The sequence below is a fragment of the Pavona decussata genome, unplaced genomic scaffold (assembly GCF_977016875.1).
Source record: "Pavona decussata unplaced genomic scaffold, jaPavDecu1.1 SCAFFOLD_91, whole genome shotgun sequence".
Taxonomy (NCBI): domain Eukaryota; kingdom Metazoa; phylum Cnidaria; class Anthozoa; order Scleractinia; family Agariciidae; genus Pavona; species Pavona decussata.
In genome coordinates, this window is record NW_028145508.1 from 2,455,527 (window position 1) to 2,479,694 (window position 24,168).

The following is a 24,168-nucleotide window of genomic DNA, read 5'->3' on the forward strand; positions in this document are numbered from 1 at the left end:
CTTGTGCAGTTTATTGACTCCATTATTGTTGAGGCGAGGGGGGGGGGGGGGGGGGATAAGTTTCTAAGATTCTTTTAAGGACCTTAAACTATCGGCCATTGTCTAATTTCACAACAAAACGTTTACAAAAACGTCAAGTGTCGCGAAACCAATTGGCCAGGATTGTAGCTTGTAAGTCTCCTAATATCCTAAAGCAAGACTTTTTCAAATTTTCCAGCAGTTCTTTCGTGTGTTCGGTTTATTATGCTTTCTAAAATGATTGCAAGTTTTGAGTTTCTGAGTGATGTCTTTAATTGTAACCACTCGAATGAGAGCTGTCTAGCAGTACTTTACTGTGGTGCTGTTTATTATGCTATACAATGGGGTTCTACCTTTTGAGTCTGTGGATGCAATCCTAAAGTATGACCATTCAAATAAAAGCTACTGAGCAGTACTTTCCTGTGGTGCCGTTTATTATGCTGGAAAACGTGAGCCCGGTTGTGGATAAAATTCTAATTTGTGACAATTCAAGGGAAACCCACGAGCAGTATACCTTTCATATGTGCTGTCTTTTTTTTCTTCCTTCAATATTTTGCAAAGTAAGGTTAGGAATTTTTTGTTAAAAGTTTGAATTTATTGGCACTCCTAGGATTGAAGAAAGGAGACAGAGTCTTCGGATAGCTGGAACCACATAACATTGTTACATAAAGTGTTTGTGAGATTCTCCGCAATATATTTTTTTTGTACACCTAATAAATAAAACACGTTATGCCGTTTAAAGTAATAAATTGGTGTATTGAATTCCTGCGACCATTCTCTTCACCTAATGTTAGTCAATTACTACACTACAAATGTTTTTGTCCGCCATGCCTATCATTCTGCAGAAGACTTTGACTTTAAAAGTCTTTTTAGACTTTTAAGTTGAATAACTGATTAGTAGAAGAAACAAACGGGTCCAATTTCCAAGAAAAAGCCTTGCTTCATTTCTGAACCAGCGATGTCATAAGGAGCCACATCAAACACTGGTAATGCTTCCATCTTAGTTCAGGCGCGGATCCAGGATTTTGAAATGGGGGGTGAATTTTTGTAATAATGTAATTTTTTATAGAGCCAAAGCCTGGTTGAGGTGTTTGAGGTCTGTGCAGCGAAGAGCTCTCAAGGAGCTTATTAACGTTAACAACAAAGAAATTATTCTCAAAAAAGCAGATAAAGGCAGAACAACCGTCGTTATGAACGGAGAAAACAAAATCAATGACGGACAGAAACAATTGGATGATAGAAATAACTGTCAGCCACCAGACGAACCAATGGTTAGAGACACATCCCAGAGAGTTAAACACCTCATTAATGCCCTTCATCAAGCAGGGTGCATAGACGAAATGACGGTTAAATGGTTTAACCTAAAACCAAATCCGCCTCGAAGCCCAGTGTTTTATACCCTCACAAAAATTCACAAACCGACATTAGTCGGAAGTCAAGACCTATCATATCTGGGTGTGATGGCCCAACAGAACGCCTATCATCATTCGTAGACAAACTACTTCAGCCAATAGCACAAATACAGGACTCGTTTCTAAAAGATACGACACATTTCATAAGGTTTATTGAAAGCACTAGGGTGCCTAGAAACGCTTTTCTAGTCTCAATGGATGTCACTAGCCTTTACACGAATATCCCACAGGAGGACTGAAACAATCACTATAGTATGCAACGCATACGAGAACTTTCATGCCAATAACCCTCCTATAGCTACAAATTTCCTCAGAGAAATGCTCAGCCTTATACTGAAGGAGAACTCCTTCCAAACACACGGAACTGCCATGGGCACTAAAATGGCAGTAGCTTTTGCCAACATCTTTATGGCATCTATAGAAAAGGAGATCTTAAGGCAGAGCGTTCACAAACCACTAATGTGGAGAAGATTCATTGACGATGTATTTTACTTGTGGGATACAAACAAAGAAGAAATAGAAAATTCATTGAGCAAGCAAATTCGTACCACCCTACCATAAAGTTTACCGCTGAAGTCTCAGAATTAGAAACAACATTCTTGGATACAACAGTCTATAAGGGACAGAGATTCGAGAAAGAATCGATTCTCGACGTGCGCACACATTACAAACCTACTAAAACATTTCAGTACACAAACTACAACAGCTGCCACCCAGCAGGCACTTCTGAGGACAAACGCTTCTAAAGTAGTGTTTGCCGAAAACATTAAAAACTTTAAAACACGCCTGGTATCGAGAGCTTATCCTAGTAACCTGGTGGACAAAATCCTCTCCGAAGTTAACTTCGCAGAAAGGAAGAACGCTCTTACACAAAAACAGAAAGTGCACAAGAAAATTCTACCCTTCGTGACACAATTTCAACCATCACTGCCATGTTTGAAAAATATTCTAATGGACACTGAATGGCATTTAATAGAAAACCAGCCGCTACTAAGAGAGATATACAAGGAACCTCCCTTTATCTATTATAGAAAAGGGAAATCGCTTAAAGACATGCTTATTAAAGAAAAATTATAAAGGCTTTTATCAACACAATGGGCACACAGCGGGAGTCGTGTAGGTCTGTCAACCCCATTTCAACAGGCTTAAAATGATAAATTGATTGGTAGAACCAGTCATCGCTAATGCACATTCTCCACCTCAATTAGAGAAATCAAATATTATTTCAATATTTGACGGATAAGGAAAAAATAAAAGGAAGGGGGCTCAAAAAAAGGGGGGTGAAAATTCACCCATTTCACCTCCCCTGGATCCGCCCCTGTAGTTGTGTTAAATTCCAGAACAGTTTGATGCCACTTGTTGTCTGATACCTGTGAAATAAAGATACAGTGAAACAGTTTGTCAAAGCCAGCCAGTAAATCAGTCAGTCAGTCAGTCAGTCAGTCAACCGTTCTTCCTTCCGTCCATCCATCCACGCATGCACTCATTCGGATCCATTTATTCATTCATTCATTCATTCATTCATTCATTCATTCATTCATTCATTCATTCATTCATTCATTCATTCATTCATTCATTCATTCAGTCAGTCAGTCAGTCAGTCAGTCAGTCAGTCAGTCAGTCAGTCAGTCAGTCAGTCAAGGAAAGGAATATCTTGAAAGAAAGTCCAAGGATTTCCACTTAAGACATGCCTGTACCATTCTACAATAGGGGAGTTCTGCAAACTGTATCTTTTAATTAAAGGCAATGCGTTTAATTTTCAGGATGCACGAGACTCATAAAGCGCCCCCCCCCCCCCCCCCCCACCCCCGATAACTCAGCAAGTACTGCTGATGATCCCTTGTTACTGATCACTGGCAAAAAATTCCAAGTCCTCCCGTTTTTTCACCTATCCCCCGTCCCCTCCGATAAATAATGAACGGTCCCTAAACAATGTGATTTTGTTTTCGCATGTATTCAAGCCGGGAAAGCACATTAGGTGCATTGTACTCATGTAGTCGGTTTTCGAACAGAGGCCTTGTTTACGTCCGCATGGAAAAGTAAAATAATCCGTTCTAGTCTGCTAAAAAAACCTTTAATTGAAATGACGTGATTGCCCAGGTATTTGTTTACCCGCAGACGGGCGCTCTGTTTAAATTACACGAAATCATTAGTGCTTGAACAACAACTGCGGCTTGTTGGCGGAGCACCTACAGCGATCAAGGAAACGATAAACTGCATCTTAATCCTTTAAAGCGGCAAAGCAAATATGTCTGTGGAGGTAAAATGGCAGACAACAAGACCCACCATCAGAGAAAGAACCAAGTTCATGTTCAACAACCATCTCTTCAGTGATGTGAAGTTTGTGGGTCGTACGAGCGACGGTGAAAGTGAAAGTAAGCGAGCTATTCCTGCTCACAAGTTCGTGCTGTCGATCGGTAGTCCTGTGTTCGAAGCCATGTTATACGGTGAGTTAGCAGAGACCAGAGACACTATCGAACTACCTGACTGTGAGTACGAGAGTCTATTGGAGTTGTTTAGATACATATACAGCGATGAAGTGAACTTAAGCGGAAGTACTGTAATGGGAGTGTTATACTTGGCTAAGAAATACATGGTGCCTTCTCTTGTTGACAAATGCACAAAATATCTACAGGATAATTTGGATGCATCAAATGTTTTCGACATTCTGCCAACGGCTGACAAGTATGAAGAGAAAGATCTGGTGGATCAATGCTGGGAAGTGATCGATAAACAGACAAAAGCGGCCGTCGATTCGGATGGCTTTGTGACAATTCAAAGGTCCATACTTGAGGCGGTAGTCGTTAGAGATTCCCTGGGCATCGAAGAAGTCGATTTGTTTCAAGCTGTTGACTTGTGGGCAACGAAACAATGCGAAGCGAATGGTTCAACAGCGAGTGGCGAGTTGAAGAGAAGAATTCTCGGTGAAAGAATTATTGAAGCGATACGTTTTCCAGTGATGACTCAAAAGGAATTTGAAGCTGTTGTCGTTGAAAAAAGAATTCTTACTCCAGATGAACTGGAAAGATTTGTTCAGTACTTCAGTTCAACATTGACTTCTCCAGTGGGATTCACAGAAACTAAGCGATCTGGTCCTTTTCTTCGTTGTGGCAGATTTGAATCGGTTGTGGAAACTGATTTGCGCTACGATGGCAGAGAGGACTTTGTAAATTTTACTGTGGACAAAGACATCACCTTACATGGAGTATGTCTGTGCGGAAGTAATAGCAACGACTACACAGTAACATTGCAACTGTGGGACATAAGTACTGGCCCACTAGTTGAACTAATATCACAAGTTGAAGGAACGTTTTCTTCTAGGCTTTTGGAGTACAAAGGAAGTATCTATTATGGTTTTAAAGTTTTGTTTGACTCTTCGGTCGCTTTAAAGAAAGATACTTTTTACTTAATCGCAGCTTTCATAACTGGCCCACCATCTTGGAAGGGCGTTGGTGGCAATGGAAGTGTTCAGTCGTCTGGTGTAACATTTCAGTTTCCCCAGAGTATCACTTCATACAATGTTAAAACAAATCAGCAATATGGTCAATTTCTTGAATTTCTGTTCTCGGTTTACCCTTAAATTTGATTATCGATTATTTGACAATCGTTAAATTCGATATTGCTTTCCCTGTCCTTAGAAGGGGATCCTTTTCTCTAAGACAAAAATCGTAAGTGCAGTGGTAAAAGATATCGAAGAGATACAATTGAATGGTATAGTACTCGACAGTGTCATTATTTTTTCTTGAGTACAGCTTATCAGTGGTATTGTCGCGTCTTTATCATTATCCCTCGTTGTTTAAGACTAAGGGAAGTGGTCAAACTACTATACTCGAACAGGACCCACCAAACCCCAAAATAGATGGTGGTCTCTGCCGTCACCCCCCTTCCTCAACCTCAAAAGATGTTATCTTTATTGGAACCCACCCCCCCCCCCCCCGCCCCCGCTTATTCCAGCTGTAAAAAAGGACAGTGAGATTCAAACCTCACTCTTACTGCTTATCTAGCAATGCTGACTCTTGCTAGCTGAATATTTCTGTGTCAGTTCAAATTTTAAAGTGTTAGAAGATAAAAATTTGTCAATGATGAAAAATATTTACAACGCAATTATTTGGGATTAAAATAGTTGAGGAATTCGGTATGAGCAGCTGTACGTTTTGCAGAGACACTTGCAACGATATATTTTAATTAAGTTCCCACAAATGATAACACCTTGTTTACCTTACTTTTATGAGTTTTTGCTCAACTTGACCTTGCGTCGGTTCTTTCCAGGAAATAGCTATTGCTCTTATTTTTAATCATTTTTAGATTTTCTCGGGTTCTTTTACCGAATTCATGGTAGTTGATATTCATTTTAAAGATAAAGATATCCAAATACAATATCTGTAATTTTAAGGTGTTTTTGAAAGTAAATACTATGATCTTAGGGTGATTATGAAGAAAAATATTCGTTGTTGTAATCCTGCTATCAACCACGTACTGAATATATAATTTGAACTTTAGATTTTGTTAACCACGTACTCATTTAATTTATGCAAACGTTTAACCAATCATTTTCGACGAAGAAGGCTGAAACCTTCAACGAACTGACTACTTGTACAATTACTAAACAACAACTTGTAGCGTTTTTCAGATTATCTTTGTGAAACCTTACTGGATAAGTGTGAACTTTGTAATTTTTATATTGGTCTCCCTGTTTTGTATTGACTGGACAACCGAAGCTTCAAGGTGATCTCTTACTAGAAAAATGTCTTTAGCTCAGCTAACATATCGAAAACATGTATGCAAATAAGCTCCTTGTGGCCAATCATAGAAGGCTTGTGTAAGATTTAGTTTGCGTTGAGCAGATGGTTGTCTAGCCAGTATAAAAATGGGTGCTTTCTAGTTTAACGCAGAATTGATTGTTAAATAGAGTAAGCTGAACTGTTGTTAGTCCGTGAGGCAATAAAGAAGAGTCACTGAGAAGCAGTTGATTCCTTTTGTTGAAGTGGACCGGCTAATTTCCCATAAAAGATTCTTTCCACAAAAGGCAATGAAAAAATTTTGTTCACGAGATAGGTGATGTCTTGGATAACCTCCCTACCCCAGACAAGGTGGGTCCCCTTTGAACAAACTTGTTATGACCAGTTTTCTAATCTGTTTTCGGAAATTACATGGTAGCATTTCGCACCTTTACATCCAATTGGTAATTCATGCTGTAATTATATGGGCATTCTTTAGAATCAAAGAAGATCTGGAAAGTAATTAGGGCACAAAAAGAGAAAGATTACGTTACAATGCGACTCGCTTGTATGTAATGCATTTCTTATCTTAGCTATCGGCTTGGAAAAATATCACTAAGCCATTAAGGAAACAGAGTCGATTACTTTTATGATGCACAAGTATTCTCATGACGTCACACTAATTTTAAAAATTAAAGAAGGATGTTAAAGTTTGATTTTGATCGATTGCAATCGACAAGTATCGAAAATAAAAATAAATAACTATGTGTGGTGGGAGACAAGACTGCAGTTGTCGAACGGCGATTAAGCTTGGTTTACATGTACGACGCAAGCATAAGGATAAGCACAAGGATAAGCACAAGAAACCTACGTGTAAACCTGTGCGACGCAAGCATAAGCGCCTTCTGCAGTTCTGCTTACGCTTGTGTTTATGCCTGCGTCTTTCCGGTTTACACTAAAGACGCAACGACGCAAGCATAAGCACAAGCACAAGCACAAGCACAAGAGAATGGAACGATTTCTATTCCCTTGTGCTTGTGTTTGTGCTTGCGTCGTTGCGTCGTACGTGTAAACCAGGACGATGCAAGCATAAACACGAGCACAAGGAAAGGAAACTGAGAAACAGTGACAAGTTGTCATCGTGCGTTGCCATTTTCCGCCATGTTGGAATCAAATCTCGTGCCTAAAAGGCAGCCCGGCCGCGCGATTGCGCCAATTTTTATGCTTCTGCGCTTGCTTATGTCACCTTATTCTTATACTTATCGCACGTGTAAACATCCTTGTGCTTATGCTTATGCTTGCGTCGTACGTGTAAAGCAGGCTTTAATGAAGCTGGATCACGCGGTTATGCCAGGATTGAATTTTACCGATTTCCCACTGTCTGTTTGGAAGCTCATATATTTATGAGCAGAAAGCAGGAACTGCTCCTTTTCTTCCAGCAAAAGTAAATCATTTTCAGATCGAATCTCAGAAACACTCTAAGACGTATGACAGCTGTTATCAGTGATTTACGTATCTTAGCTTCATGCTGCTTCTCGCCGCCTTCTGTCACGCTGCTTCTGTCCTATAATACCTGATTTTAAAGACTCCTGCGCTTATCAATTTTAACAGCAACAAGACAATCAATAGTAACAAAAACTTAAATTAATTGTAAATATTTCAGTTGTAAGAAGGCTGTTCGGCTCCTGTTGTCACCTAAACTATTTTTTGTCACCTTCTATCGGTGCACGTTCTGTGTTTGATTGACGTCTATGTACACTTCCTTAAGCAATCAGTTGTCGGTGTCCTCTCCACCAAACCCCACTCCAGCCATTCCTACTAGCCAAGCTACACTCAGGCTTTCACTTTCTCGCCCCAACTTTCACGCGATCAAAAGTTTAAAAACGTCCCGGGGAGGTGGAGGACCCCCATATAAAAGTGACGGCGGTGATCGTCGGAAATTTTGAAAAAATAAATAAACCTAAAAGGTACAAGAACTCTGTTTTGTGGGCGTGGTCCAAACAATTTTTTCTTATCCCTAAGAGGTACCAAATCAGTTGACAGACAATTACTTCCTGTCAAATTGTTCGGTTCAATACCTTAAAAGGTACCACCATACTTTTGACGGAAGTCATTTTAGATTTTAGCACCCCAAGGGATACCAAACCACGAATTTTACGACAATCACCCCCGTCACTTTTATATAGAAGTACCCCGCCCCAGGAAAATGCCCTTCCACGAACGAAAAACCCAAGACAATCCTGGCTTGTTATAGCCTCCCACGCAGTCGCTTTTAGAGGACTCGTATTACGTCCTCCCCTACGAGTCCCCTACCACTGGAAAAAGTATGTGGAATTAAGCCTGGAATTAAGAAAAAGATTGGCAAAGCAATCATATTACTGTTTAGTTCTCCGAATCGTTTTGCTGAATGCCGTGGAGATCTTATTCAGATATCATCCACAAAGATCATTCAAGCGACTTTTCCGCATGAAAAAACCCAATCAACTTAGAATTCTAAAAGCTGAGTATTCTGCCCTCTCTATCCTCCCTTGGTCTTATTTAAATAATAGGTTAATAGCACTTTTAAAGGTTTTCAAAGAGCATACATGGAACTGAATCAAAAGTATTGCAGACAGATTTCTAGACAGGGTTCGACTCTTTACACCACTACACCAATAAACACAGTATTAATTCATACTTACGGGATGTGGAGACCTTGAAAGAAAGGCTTTCAAAAAGGAACAAGTAAATCCAACAAAGTAAAAACATGGCTAGCACTTGTACCGTAGCATGCTAATGTCATTACTCTCATACCACTAATGCTTTTAAGTTTGAACGAAACTAATGGCGTGGGTAAGGGAACGCTAAGCTTCACTAACCCATTTTTGAAATACGAGTTCGTGTTCTTGACTTCAGGTGTTTATTTTGGAGACGTACACAGATTCCAGATAATCTACGCAACACTTGAATATCACCCTCGAGGGGTTAAAACTCCCCACCTCCCCCCCCCCCCAACTATCCCCCAACTATCGAGTGTTTGATAGGTTTTGAAGGGCAAAGCTACTCATCCCTTTTCTAGACTGTCACAGACCAAATGTAAGAAATGCAAAACATTTTTCATGTTTCTATTTGTTATGGAAGAACACGTTGAAGTTTGAACACGAACTGAGACAGGCGTTTCCAATTCGAGTACCCGGAGGAAACGTATTGTTTTTCCTTTGTAAAATAGCTCACAAAACATTATCGGCTTTCAACCAATCAGAGCGTGCTTTCACTTAAGGTTATTTCACGAACAGAGCGCGTTTTCACTAAATATTATTTCATGAATATTTTATAGCATTCAGATGTAGGTCATTTCGTAACTTCCTCGGACTAAGAAAAACATTACCTCCCTTTAAAATACATAGGAATTTTTGTAACCGACAAACCAGGAATAAGGCGATGACAATCGGAAATATATTTAAAGCGGTAGTACCAAAATTGTTTTATTATACTTAAAAACTTCTCTCTAGTTTTCATTTACATTTTTACTGCCGGATGATTGCAGGTTTCGGTCCGTCTAGTTCATACACACCATGGACGAGGCGAATTTGTAAAGATGAGCCTTCTGTAAATTCTGAATGGTTTCTTCAAGTCCAAGAATTTCAACGCGTTAGCGATATTATTGTGTTGACGGCATTGAGAAACAGTGAGAACAGGGAAGTGGGTTTCGCCCGGAAGGATACGGTAGTGTTTATTGAAGACAAAAACACCAAGCTAAGCTAAATTCAAAGTCAAATGATTTCCCTGAAAAAAAAAAAAAAAAAAATACGAACGGTATGCTAATAAGATACTAGGATAAAGATTTTTTGGTTCGAATTTGAAGCACGTAGTTTCAAAAGAGCGCCTGCCTTCGCCATTTGTCTGTAAACCGCCGGCCAACATGATCCACGGGAAAATTTTAGGTACAGAGAAAATTTGATCACACGCTTTTTACTACAAAGACTTTCCGCATCATGACTTCCAAAGCTCACAGTTTGTTCTGATTTTGAATACTTTCAGAAAATTAGTTGAGAATAATTTGACTATTTACAAGACCTTTTTCCTTGATCTGGCGGCCATCTTCAATAGAAATGCATTGTGGGAGTCCAGGGGGCAAAGCCTGCATCGGTAAGAAAGTCCAAAAAAAAAAAAAAAAAAAGAAAACGGAATTTTTCTGTGCAAGAAAAGATAAAACCTCTAAGTTTTCCGAGCGTGAAAACAAAATGTCAGACTTTTTACCTTAACACTACATCCACTACGCTTCCTCACAATCCGTTATTTATTCTGCTTACGGTTACCCTAATTAAAGTGTTGGCCCTGGACGCCCGCCCCCCAGTGTATTACAATTAATGATATATAACCGCCAGATCGCCAAAATGGTCTATCAAATCCTTCGGTATGAGTGATTTCTACTCCAAATACTCCGTGTATGACACAAACAAATACTTGGGCAAAATTGGATAAGTAAAGGTTTAGATATACAAAGGCAAGTGTAAATAAACGATAAAACCGTTAAACGTTTCGGAGTCGTCATGACGTCATTATCAAGTTCGAAGTAATAGAAATAAAGTAGGATATAATAACACAGAAGTCATCGCAAAACACGTTTCGTTTCTTTAAAATCACTTGTTCATATGCATGTGATAGAGCATCCCCTCATATAAATAAGAACCAGAGCACTAGAAAAATCAATATAACAAAACATATAAGCTCTCGCTACAAATGCGCCGCAGTAGCAGTTGCACCTGGGAGTTTTTGCTAAACAAAAAAAGAAGCTAATAGCGACCAAACAAAACTTAGTGCATTCCAGATACCCGGAAAAAGGGAGAGAAAGGTACGCGAGTCAATTCCTCCTTTTCTTTCTTCAAGCTGTTTGAGTACCGCGTCAAACGTTTTCTCGTGTTATGTTATTGATTGCGAGTAGTTATTTTATGCGGTTTTATTTATTACCGTGTACGTCGACTGTCAACCAAGCAAGCCAAAGAAAGAAGAAACACTACAGTAAATGACAGCACATGGATATGTTCGTCTTGTTCACGTCAGTGTAGCTCAAGAATTAGATTATACAGCCGTGAGAAAAAATGCAAAAGAAATTAATCGGTTTGGAATGTCACGAACTCTATTTTTTATGCATAGTTAGTCAAGAATGAAGCAGGCCATAAATCCTGGCAAAACGGTCTGGGACTTTTGGGATTTTTTTACTATAAAGAATAAAATCCTTCCTTCCCCTCCACCCTAAACAATGGTGAGAGTCAGGACTAAAACATGTCTCGAATATCTTGGGACCTTAAACTATCGGGAATTGTCTAATTTTACAAGGAAACGTTTGCAAACCAATTGGCCAGGATTGTAGCTTGTGAGTCTCCTAATATCCTAAAGCAACATTATTTCAAATTATAGTTCTCCAGCAGTTCTTTAGTGTGTTCGGCTTATTATGGTTTATAAAATGATTGCAAGTTTTTAGTTTCTGAGTGATAACTTTAAGTGTAAATACTCGAATAAGAGCTGTCTTGCAGTACTTTCCTGCGATGCTGTTTATTATGCTATACAAGGCGTTTCTTACTTTTGAGTCTGTGTATAGAATCGTAAAGAGTGACCATTGAAATGAAAGCTACTGAACATTACTTTTCTGTGGTGCTGTTTATTATGCAGGAAAAAGTGGCTCTTACTTTTGAGCCTGTGGATGTAATCCTAAAGTGTGACCGTTGAAATGAAAGCTACTGAGCAGTACTTTCCTGTGGTGCTGTTTATTATGATGGATAAAGTGACTCTTACTTTTGAGTCTGTGGTTTTAATCCTAAAGTGTAACCATCGAAATGAAAGCTACTGAGCCATTACTTTCCTGTGGTGCTGCTTATTATGCTGGAAAACGTGGCTCTTACTTTTGGGTCTGTGGATGTAATCCTAAGGTGTGACCATTCAAATGAAAGCTACTGCATGAGCATTACTTTCCTAGGCGACAATTCGAGGGAAACCCATGAGCAGTATACCTTTCAGTTGTGCTGTCATTTTTTCTTCCTTCAATATTTTGCAAAGTAAGGTTCCGATTTTTTTGTTAAAAGTTCGAACTTATTTGCACTCCTACAATTGGAAAGGAAAGAGGGTCTTCGGGTAGCTGGAACCACATAATGTTGTTACACAAAGTGTTTGTAAGATTCTCCGAAATATTTGTTTTGTACATCTAATAAATAAAACACATTTTGCCGTGTAAAGTAATAAATTGGTGTATTGAATTTCTGCGTCCATTCTCTTCACCTAATGTTAGCCAATTACTACACTACAAATGTTTTTGTCTGACATGCCCATCTTGTGGCAGAAGACTTCGACTTGAAAAGTCTTTTTAGACTTTTAAGTTGAATAATTAATAGAAGAAACAAACGGGTCCAATTTCCAAGAAAAAGTCTTGCTTCATTTCTGAACTAGCGATGTCATAAGGAGCCACATCAAACACTGGTAGTGCTTCCATCTTAGTTGTGTTAAATTCTAGAACGGTTTGATGCCACTTGTTGTCTGATACCTGTGAAATAAAGATACAGTGAAACAGTCAGTCAAAGCCAGCCAGTAAATCAGCCAGTAAGTTAGTCAATCAATCAATCCGTCCGTCCGTCCACCCGGTCCTCCATCCACACACGCACTCATTCATTCATTCGTTCGTTCGTTCGTTCGTTCGTTCGTTCGTTCGTTCGTTCGTTCAGTCAGTCATCCATCCATCCATCCATCCATCCATCCATTAAGTCAGTCAGTCAGTCAGTCAGTCAGTCAAATCGAGCGGTCAACCAATCATCCGATCAACCAATCGATCAATCATTCAATCAATCAATCAATCAATCAATCAATCAATCAATCAATCAATCAATCAATCCGTTAATCAATCAAGTAAGCGACGAATCAATCAGTCTGTCAGTCAATAGATTGAAATTCCTCATTGATTCCAAACTGTTCCTACATTGAACAAACCAAGGGGCTAAGCACGCCTAGAAGTGAAGTCATATAATCGACCCTTAAACTGAACATACAGCTGTAGAGGTTGATTGCACGGTACGCCATGGCGGCCATGTTGGTGGTAAGGAACAATACGATTTTTCTCTTCTGGGAGTTAACTTTCATTTTTATGCGAACTATGTGAGCAAATTTCCTTTTGTTTTGGCACCAAAACGGCCGCAATACAATCAACCTATACACTCGAGCAAAGATTGAATCATAAGCAATGCGACCTGATGGAATTATGGAGTGGTCTAGTTACCATGCACATATTTCGTGGTTTTTTTCTCATTGTCCGCAAGAAACATGCATGTAAATTTTAAGTCCTAAAAAACGCGCGCGCTTCTATGTTCTTGCAAGAAGAATACAGATAAGGTCATAGGTCAAGCGCTTCTCGGAAAGTTGTTGGGTCTTATACCTGACAACGTTTTTCTCAATCCAGTGTATGAATTTGTCCCCCAATAGGCATATTTACCTTGCATCCATTTTTCACTACAACAGGTTTAGTATTCTCTGAAGCCGTCAGTTCCATTTCATTGTCGTCTTGCAGTTTAATGGTATGGCCGTCATCTTCCCAGGCGCGCGAGTTATAGCAGTGGTATGTGATGTTTTGTGACACACTTCTGCTTAAAAGTCGCAAGAATCTCATCTGCATTTGATTCATGTTGTAGTTTATCTGAAAGGAATTTAAATAAAACACAATTACTGCAAATTTATTCTACTTACTAAGAATTTGGACGTGTTTAATTTTGGTCAAGTTTGTTTGTTTTTGTTTTCCAAGAAAAATTAAAGACGTCTATCTTTTAATCCCCTTCGTGTTTGCTGTGCTACTTGTTTTCCTAAACTAAATGAAGAACAGTGTTTTATGTTTAATTAATCCGTTGTCTCCTTCTTTTACTTACAAGTGGTGTATCAGCAATTCTTTCACTCATCCATTGGAATGGTTGTGCATTCGAGATGTTAATCTGCAATGAGATTGAAAGCATAAATGTGATTATCCATGAGCGCGGCGATGAAGGATCGGAGGAGCCGCATCAATTGTTGTTGATTTCGTCCTAAAGGTCGATTACTGGACAATTTGACACCTCCCTTCCACCTGAGTTTCAAGTAACGACTTGTGCGATTCAGGGGAGGAGGTTTGAGGAGGGAACAAGAATTGAAAACAACACCAAAAATTGGTCCGTCCTCCGGCCACCACCTTAAGCCTTCGTCCTGTTGCGAAAATTACCGTTGTTTTCAACGTATTATGATATAAGATAGTTTTTGGATTTTATCATTTAAAATTTGAAGACTTTTATGATTTCGCCACAACTCGGTCTACAAGGGCAAATCATAAATACAAGCTCTATGTGAAACCAGCACGACTTAACTGTTATAAACATTCTTTTTTCGTTAGAACTGTGAAACTCTGGAATGAACTACCTGGCGATATAGTGGAAGCTGATAGCTTTAAGCATTTTAAACCTAAGCTCAAAATGTATTTGAATATTTGACTCTAAAGATCTCGATTTATGTATACTTATTTTTGTTTTTCTTTTATTTGAGGGAGTTTTCGCATAGGGCTAACCTCCAAACTTCCTTTTCTAGAAGTACTTTTCTTCTTAGTTTTATCTGTATATATAGTCTGCTTCTGGAATAAATAAAGTATGTATGTACGTATGTATGTATGTATATATTTTGTCCACGACCACGCATAAACTGTACTCGCAGTTCGCACCCTGGCTAAACCCTTCTACTGGGAGAATCAAACCTTCCTTGATCATTAATGTGAAATCCTTTAAACCTGAATTCCCACGTGACGCATGTTCTAGCGAAAGCGTAACAGCAATTATACTGAACAATTTTAAAGGCAATTTTACATTCAAAATTTTTGTTTGAAAGATAGTACAAGGGCAGTTTTTAACAAAGCAATTTGTTGCGGCCACACATGGCAAGTTCTTCATCTGACGTCAAAAACTTGAAACAGTTTGCTGCTACAAATTAAAATGTTGCGTTCAAAGTTGTTCGCACTATACTGTGATTAAGTTGTCATTACCCCGAGTAACGTCAGCCTTAAAGACGAAGTGGCACTGGAATTTTGACCTTTTTACCAAAAAGGGTAGGTAAAAAGGTAAAAAAAAAATTCAAGAAAACTGAGAAAAAGAAATCAACTGAAATCTTGAAAGGAACAGCTCATGGTCTGTTATAGTATATTTGTAAACGAAAATGCGATAACTTGAAAAACGTTTGCCAGCCTACAGCTAACGTTTATCAAGTTTCGTTCTTTTCTAGCCCAGTCCACCAGTGGCTAGAGACACTCATCGACAGTTTGAGTACACTGGGTGGGTAATTTAACAAACGCTGATGGACCATTAGTTTTAGTTTTTTGTTGATAGAAATATCCCAAATCCCCGTGACACTCCCCATTTAATGCAACCACGTAGAATTCTCTGTGCAGTACGGTAATGCCATGCAATTCAGTCCACCAAACTGAAAATTGATTCATTTTATAAAATAAACGTTCCCGTCCTATCAATATTATATCGTAAGCACGAACCACTGAACAGCTTTTTTCATGTAGTGCAGTTTTAGCTTTTAATAGGTCACAACATTTTTTCCACCTATTGGGAGAGGAAAGAAGGGAACGGAATTTGACAAACCAAGCATTATATACCAACCTGTTTGTTTTCTGGAAATACACAGGTAGCTCCTCTTTCGAAATCACAGTAAACATATTCTGCGTCGCTAGCGCAACCTTCGTTTGGATCTATCCAGTATTTTCCTTGAGACAAACAAGAACAAAATGAAGATCTAGAAATAGACCACTGATCATGTAGCTCAGTATGTATACTGTAGAGCTCTCTCAGAGCTTACTTTTTTTTCTAATTCGGCTCTCCAGTTGTTAACTAAGTTATGAGACTCGGAGAATGATGAATGCTGGTTCATAAGTGTACAAATAGGTGAAAATTAATACTAGGCAACCTAATTTGTGTTACAGTCTGAGTTTTTTTTTGTTGTTGTTGTTGTTGTTGTATAGCGTGGAGATGAAATAAAGATCGGTAAAGAAAAATCATCTTTGAGCCCTTAAATTAAAAACCTTATTTTCAACGACTGTTCTTATTTTTATTTTATTTTATTATTTTTTAACTTTTGAGCGCGGTCAATAGGAGAACAGCCCATCTCGAGGATTAAGACTAGCAGCTAGACTAGAAAGACCTTTCACATGCAAATTGATATTAGCATACAAATTAATATTTTAAACTGGCAATTTAAGTATTAAGCCTCTTTCCTGACTTTGTATTTTTCAATTGAGAAATGATGGTTACCCAACTAGTGTAGCTTTGTAGTTATTTTGGGTGTCCAGTTATACTGTGTGTATTTATGTATTTATTTTTTCATTGAAGTTACAGTAGAGTACAGTTGTTTTAGTTGTTGTTGTTCACTTACCACTAGGAGAGTCAGGATGCTCGAGTTGAAGTTCCCTGCAAGACCGCGCTGGTGAATTTGTAGTACCGTGTTGTGTTTTGTAGAAATAAATAACATTTGAAAGACCTCTCAAATAATTTATGGTCTCATTAGGTTCTTCCTGTAGAGGAAAATAACACAGTTAAATACAACAGACGTATATTAATTGTACTGAAAACAGCTACGTTCGACAGTTTCAAGCAAGCTCTGCCGGATTAGCATACCTCAGTGACCGACTATCGCGTAACGCGCAATCTGATTGGCTACACAGGTGCCGTCTATCGATCGATAGACGGCAGTTTGTCAGAGCGCGCGCGATTTAGCATGCATCATTGCACAAATATATCAAAATTTATGAAATAAAAATATTTTTTTGCTTCATAGATCGATCACTGAGGTATGCTAAAACAATTAGACGGCTCGCTCTCGGTTTCTATCGCCTTAGATAGTTGGCTCGGGGCTTCGCCCCTCGCCAACTATCAGCCTATAGAAACCTCCAGCTCGCCGTCTAATTGTTAATTATACCTTTACAGAAGCCCATTACTCGGAACATACAGCTCCCATACTGCGTTGTTTTCACAGCTCGGTCTATTTTTAGATACGCATGGGAATACTATTTCCAGTGAAAATTTAAATAGGCCAATTCCGAGTTAATGTGAACCTCATTATTGAAGCGAGGTTAAGTGCAAAGCTTTTGATGTTAAAATTAGTTTTGTTTACATACAGTCGAACCTCCCTTTGCGACCACCTCTCGTAAGCGACCACCCCTCATTAGCGACCACTTTTCCAAAATACCAAAAGTTTTCAGGTCAAATCACTATAGATGGAACCTCTCGTAGGCGACCACCTCTCGTAAGCGACCACCTCCCGTAAGTGACCACTTTTAGAGATGATTGTTTACAATTATCAATTGTTTTTAACCTCCCGTAGGCGACCACTTGACACACAATCTGCTGTTCCTCTCACGGGCGGAAATTGACTGTAACATATTGGCCCACACCATTACAGCGGATGCCGTATCACAGCCGGAGCTACCGGAAGTGTCTTCCGACATTGAAACAAATGATAACATAGCCTGCGTAGCAGTCGTTTCCGTTTGCTTCAAGCCAAGCTAGCGGGGCAAGCGCGCGAGGGCATTTGGCAAAAAGGAGCAAAAACGGTAGGAGCGGGGGGGAGGGGCGGGGAAGGAAAGGAAACGCCTGCCGCTGAGCCCAGACATTTTACCGAACGCCCCCAAATGGCTTCGCTCCCTTGGGGCCTACACTGTCACGTCAAATGTCACATGAGAACCAATCATTTTTAACTTCTGGTAAATCTGAGCGAAAACAGAATCGCGGAGGGCAACTTGTTAAAATACTTCAAGTTGTAGTATTTTAGAAGATTTTCTCGAACCTTACGTCGCTCGAACAAAGCGTAGATAAATTACCCAAGACAAATTTTACTTACGTTTTAGAATATCAAATCATTTGTTTACAGCTAGAATTACAGATAGAATGAGCTTGTCCCATATGGCTAAAATACTTCCTCGCGTTTCCAGGATAAATTTGTATTCGCGTAGCGTGAAATACAAAGGCGTTCTGAATATTGAAAACTTCCTTTTCAGACCGTGGTTAGAACTGAAATTTTCCTGCAAAGTATTTACTTGAGGCTTCCTCAATCTATATATGATTACAGAGTTTGAAATAAAAATTTCTTTGTTCGTACGCGAAACAAGCTTTCAGACTAGCCAATTTTGCTTTCAGCTTTTCGTGTCTTTGAGACCGCCGACAGCCAGAACAAATTTTCTTGAATTTTTAAAAATTCCGACAGGATTTCGAAAAACGAATGACACCATGTTTGTTGAGACGATAATACCTACCAACAAACCAAAGCGCAATGAAAACTATATTTTGAGCGTGACCGAGAATTTTGATTTTGTCTGATGGTAATAGACATTCGCCGTTAAAGCAGTCCTTTGCTCCGGTTTCAACTGAATTAACGTATCTCCCTGCGAAAGTAGTTTAGTCGTTTCCAAAGCAAAGCAAACTCGAAATCAAAAGGACACTCAGAGAGAGTTCTTTTCCGCCTCGGCCATATTTTCATCTTTGATAAACGGTTATACGGATGTCGTTTTGGTCTATAAGTTTGATTGACAGATGATTGGCCAATGGTAATGCATCATTGCCTCCCGTTCGCTGACGAACGGCGTTCGGTAAAATGTCTGGGCTCAGCGGCAGGCGTTTCCTTTCCTTCCCCGCCCCTCCCCCCCGCTCCTACTGTTTTTGCTCCTTTTTGCCAAATGCCCTCGCGCGCTTGCCCCGCTAGCTTGGCTTGAAGCAAACGGAAACGACTGCTACGCAGGCTAATGATAACATATACATGCACTATAGTGTACACTGAATTAAACTTTAATCAGGTTGCATCCCTTATAGGAAAGAAACTCTCTTATCTTGTAAATAGCATGCATTTTCATGCACGACCGGTGATGACCCTCTCAACCTTGTATTATCCAACAGAAAAATGGTGGCGATAAAGAGCGTCAACTGGATTATGTAACAAACAAACAAACAAACGCCAAAGTTGTTGATGTGTTACGCTTGAAATGTAACATTGCAAACATGCCGTTAACTGTTTGCTCCTAAATCAGGCAGTCTAAAGAAAAGTTTTTACTTTGGGTTTCGATAAGCATTGGCCAAAGGGTTAGGTGTCCGCAATTACCATATGTAAATTACCCGATATTTAGACCCCCCTCCCCCATGTGGTGTGACCTCTGGTAAGCGAGCACCTCGGAGGTTAGACTGTATGAATGAAAACTAATTTTTGTAATAAAAACTTCGCACTTAGCCTCGCTTTCATAATGAAGTTTACAGCAACTCGGAAATGGCCTATTCCGGTTCACATGAGAATTCTGCAAAGCTTCAGACTGGTTAGTGAGGCTCCCGTGGGAGACTGGACTTGTGGGAACTTCATGATCAATCTAAAAAATAAATAGGTTGTACGCTCCTCCGGGTGATATAGGCTCCTGGGTTTTTTATGCACGGTTAGAGAATAATATTAAGCGTGATGGGGCGTGTGTTAAAGATATGGCCCAGAGAAAATTTAACAAGACATATCTCGACAAATTAGAAAATCGCCCCTTACTTAGGCCAATAGAACTTTTCATTACAGTGACAATAACTAAAGAGCGTGATCGTTCATAACCAAACTGCCCTTACAATAGTGACAAGCCACAATACCTCTTTCGACGAGTAGAGTCTAAATCCGGGAGGACCTTTGTTTTGACTTCCGTATATCTATTAATAAAAAAATAGGTTGCACGAGAATGAAACATTTTTAGCTTAGAAAAATGTTGCGTAACACTCTGCGTGTATTTAGAGTACTGATGTGAGTAAAACTGAGCGCTACATACCCAGCTAGGATTTAGAATCTTAACTTTACCAGGCATACCCTGTAAATAATAAAAGGAAAGAAAGCAATTGATAAAATGAAATAGAAGCATATGCATAAGAACCCTTCGTGTAAACTTGTACGTCGCAAATTAACAGTATATGTAAATAATAGAGCTCAGGCAAGAGCAGCATTTATGGGTTTGGTTTGGGCGGAGAGAGAAAGACGTAAATGTAAATAATTTTCTAACGTTTTTGTGCATTAATAGAGAGATTTACCATCGCGTTTACGGCAAACGTGAGATTCGCGTTTATGCTTCCTTCAAAAAATAAATACATAGATGAGAATAGTGCAAAATAATTCTGACCTTTGACGCTAACACAAAACTACTTCCTATCTTCCAGTTTTCCCAGCATACGACCGTTGACATGAAGGTCGAAATTAAAATTGTCAAAAGGACTGTAAGTTTCGCCCATACGTACAGGCCTTGACTCAGGACATTTCAGTGATGACTATGGGAGCTTTCCATTTGTCAGAACAAGCCTACCAGACCGGTCAGTTCGTAAGTGGAATATACCAATTTGAAGGATAAGATTTTGCAGTACCATCCCTTCAAAATTATGCACTCGGTTTACAGACTGGCCGGTCTGGCAAATGGAAAGCATCCTAAGTTAGACCAAAATTTAGTCAGATTTCAACATACTGGTGTATGAAATCAGAAGAATTAAACAAGAAATTCAAGAACACGACTATTAAATCTGATAAACACACCTGGTCTCCGGGTGGGCCCGGTGGGCCGGGAGTTCCCTACATTAAAAAGTCAAAAAAGGTAAATAGATTAGAAAAAAATATATTACTCTTCATAACCGCCCTCATTTAAGACATCTCGAAAACAGGTCTCGTGAGTGTAATAGTTTACATGTAATTTTATAAACCAAAACTGTCAAGCATTTTGAAAGATACACCAAGTTATCTGACTGAGGTCCTTCACACTGAATTCAAGCAAACGTCATTTTTGACTGAAATACATAGAGATGTATCCAATTCGTATTATCATTCCTATTTTAAACTAAGAAAAAAGTTAAAGCAATGCTCGTGGTAAAATCAACTTACTGGAGGTCCATCCGCACCCTGCAGAAGAAAAAAACATCAAAACTTAGTTTTCAAAACCAAAAACCTTTATTCAAACTACAAAATCCAGGAGAGAGTTAAAACCCATTTTAAAACCCATTCAAAGCTTGGATTGCACGTGCAACGCAAATACAAACGCACGTGCAAGTAAGTGTAAACAAATGAAACGCAAACGCGCTTGGTTTGCCCTACATTTGCATTTGCCTCACGTGTAAACATCGCTAACGCAAGCACAAATGCAACCCCAAGGAAGTAAGTTCTTCCCAAAGAGTCAAGCATAAAACTTAGATTTGAGGAAGTGCTTTTACACTGGGATGATGTGGGTGAAAGCAAACAAAGCGTACGAGTCTACAAGCGGGACGAAATGACCCGTGCCGTTTACAATGATATAACGGTTCCAGCTTTTTACAGCACCACGTAGGTTCCCCTGGTTCTCAGGCGAGGATAACTGTACAGATAGTCAATCTTCGCCCCGTCCCAACTATCTGTCACTGGATCTTCGAGGATGGTACAGAGTACAAACAAAGGAAATACAAATTCACATAAACTGTATTAACAAATTAAAATCAACATTACCCTGCTTCCTCTTTCACCCTAAAAATAAAATTAAATAAAGGGCTTTTTAAACAATCACATAACGTCTGGAAGGTACTACTAGGAGCTACTAAATTCGAACCTCCATGTGAGACCACCTCTCGTAAGCGACCACTTCCCATAAGCGATCACCTATCCAAAACAGCAAAATTTTCCCAGTCAAAGCCCTATAGTTTGCACCTGTTGTAAACGACTACCCTCGTCAGCGGCCGCGACCACTTTTTGAGGTGACGGAATTATAATTTTTCATTGTTTTAACCTCTTGTAAGCAACCACTTGACACATGGTTCGCTGTATGCACTAAGCTACTCGTATTTTTGATTTTCATATATTCACTTTAATATTTGCTGGTTTGTTTGTTTGTCTTTGGAAAATAAACAACTTCTAGTTGTTAACTCCTCAGCTCATCTTGTTTTGTCAGTTTAGAGTCCAAAGATTCGTCATTTTGTATGGAAATAGATTATACACCAAACTGATTGCAGGACTGACACTGTGGCAAGGGTAATAAATCTGGACTAATATTTCAACTAGTACCACGAGTCTTCTTCAGGGCCAGAGTTTAGTATCCTACATTCCAAATTTTCGCAGATTATACAGTAGCAATATTGAACGGAAATCTTGCTTACAGTACGTCCAGGGTCGCCTTCTGGCCCCTTACGTCCCTAAAAAGAGAGCGTCAGTTAGTGGATAAATACATATAGTTCTGTCTTCCGTCAAAGAGTGTGGGGAAAAAGTTTTTATTTTGTCCTTTTTTTTTTTTTTGAGAAATATAAATATCAATGTCAAAAGTTGTGTCATGCAACAAATGACAGAGAACAACTTTGATTCAAATCCTGATAGTTTTTATTTATTTATTTGTTTATTTATTTAACAATTTGCCATAAAGCGGAGGAAAGAACAGTAGGACTCGCTGTCTTGACAACGCTCTCCCACCCAACCCACCAAGGACATTTGTCACATGAACCACGTTTAATGGCGTGTAGCTTCTACGGGCCTCTTGTAGCTCAGCAGTAGAGCATCCAGACAAGTAAACTGAAGGTCAAAGGTTCGACTGATGTTATAAGAGAACTCGGATTTCTATTCCGAGCATGCCTCTGTCACTGTATTTAATAATCAGGCTAAGATACCATCACATTTCTTCCATTGCGCATATGCCACTCATCACAATTGAAATCCTAGCAATATGCGGGATGTTTGGCACGTGTATCCGTAGTTTGGTGGCCTAACTCCCACAAGTCTCCTAAAGTTTAGTCCTAAATTACCTGGACTGAACTCGGATATTTTGCGAGTACTTATAACTTGACTTATAACTTATAACTTATGACTTATGACTTATAAAATGCACCTTTTCAACCAACATCTTTCTCTAAAAAAAATCATATAATCAGACTGGCATCAAACCTACCTCAGTTCCGTCGTTACCCTGTGGTCCGGGTGGCCCTTGAGGTCCTGAAACACCCTATTATGTCACAAAAGGAGTGAAAAGTTATCCTTTACCCATCAACAAAGGCCAATCACAAACTGGAAAAGTAGACCTCCAACAGCAAACATAATTAGAAATAATCAAAGATTATGGATTCCATTCGATGATCTCTCTCTCCTTTGCCAAGTTGGTCATGATGTCATCCGCCCCTGCAAAAATCTGCTGGGGATGCCAGATACACGTCCCAAGATCCATTCATTTGTTGATTGTCCCATACAATCTCGACTCCAAACGCAATTAGGGGTGCGTTCTTTCTACGTCGAACGCAACAAGCAAAAACAGAGAAATATTACAGAACACCAAACGAAAGGATGGTGCTGAAAAACGTCCATGTGAATGTAAGAAACACAACACGTGTCGCTTTGTAAGCCATAACTCGAATGGAAACCTGACAAGTGTGTGCTGATACTGTCGTTACCGCCTCTGGTAGGAAACGGTCAAGTTCTGCTGTTGTGCGTTTGTCTGAAACCTTTAAAAAAAACTTGCTATATCTACGCTTCCATTAGGGTGATTTCATAGCTGCCTCTTGGTTTAATGGAAGCCTCCCTTGCAGGAGCAATTTTGTAGCTTAAGCCCACAGGCTCTTTGTCCAGCGATTAGTCGCCAGAAGAGACTCTGGAGTACTTTGGAGATTTTTTCCCCGCAGGATTTGTGCGGTAAAACGGAGGAGAGCCGTTAACGAGACAGTCAATCAAAACATTTAAACTTTTCGATTTCCCCATAGTCTCTTCTTGGCGACCAACCTCTGATAAAAGAGCCTGAGTACGAGATTGTTGTATAAGCAGATGTGTTCATGAGGACAGTTCATTTTGACAAGTTAAATATCTGAATAAATAGCATTTTTACCTTTGGTCCTGGAGGGCCAGTGCTTCCATCTTCTCCTGGTTCTCCTTGTGTTCCCTGAAGAAAAACAAAAAAATATCATGAATTGGAAAAGTATATGAAAGAACGAATGAATTAACGAATGGACGGACCAAGGAATGAAGGTTTCCTTGCTGCCAAAAGCCAAAATAAGTACAAT

General features: G+C 39.4%; 3 protein-coding genes across 9 annotated transcripts in view; 2 read left to right on the forward strand and 1 right to left on the reverse strand.

The window, feature by feature from the left end:
* LOC146474199 (BTB/POZ domain-containing protein 6-like) overlaps positions 1-24,168 on the forward strand; it is a 209,671-nt gene that overhangs the window by 49,289 nt on the left and 136,214 nt on the right. The window lies entirely within an intron of this gene.
* LOC146474203 (BTB/POZ domain-containing protein 6-like) lies at positions 3,408-6,392 on the forward strand. The gene has a single exon (XM_085117271.1). It carries the CDS (start codon positions 3,679-3,681, stop codon positions 5,008-5,010), a length of 1,332 nt encoding a protein of 443 aa, XP_084973397.1. The 5' UTR covers positions 3,408-3,678; the 3' UTR covers positions 5,011-6,392.
* Positions 12,357-24,168, reverse strand: part of LOC146474204 (uncharacterized) — a 75,525-nt gene continuing 63,713 nt past the window's right edge. For all 7 annotated transcript variants that reach the window (XM_085117470.1, XM_085117467.1, XM_085117469.1 and 4 more), the window contains 13 exons: positions 23,994-24,047; positions 23,070-23,123; positions 22,291-22,326; positions 21,647-21,664; positions 21,053-21,070; positions 20,711-20,746; positions 19,962-20,000; positions 19,789-19,845; positions 16,556-16,694; positions 15,787-15,890; positions 14,032-14,094; positions 13,605-13,805; positions 12,357-12,665 (listed from right to left, as the gene is read on the reverse strand). In XM_085117470.1, the coding sequence (XP_084973596.1) occupies positions 12,510-12,665; positions 13,605-13,805; positions 14,032-14,094; positions 15,787-15,890; positions 16,556-16,694; positions 19,789-19,845; positions 19,962-20,000; positions 20,711-20,746; positions 21,053-21,070; positions 21,647-21,664; positions 22,291-22,326; positions 23,070-23,123; positions 23,994-24,047 (975 nt within the window). In that variant the 3' untranslated portion in view covers positions 12,357-12,509. The remainder of the gene's footprint in view (positions 12,666-13,604; positions 13,806-14,031; positions 14,095-15,786; positions 15,891-16,555; positions 16,695-19,788; positions 19,846-19,961; positions 20,001-20,710; positions 20,747-21,052; positions 21,071-21,646; positions 21,665-22,290; positions 22,327-23,069; positions 23,124-23,993; positions 24,048-24,168) is intronic.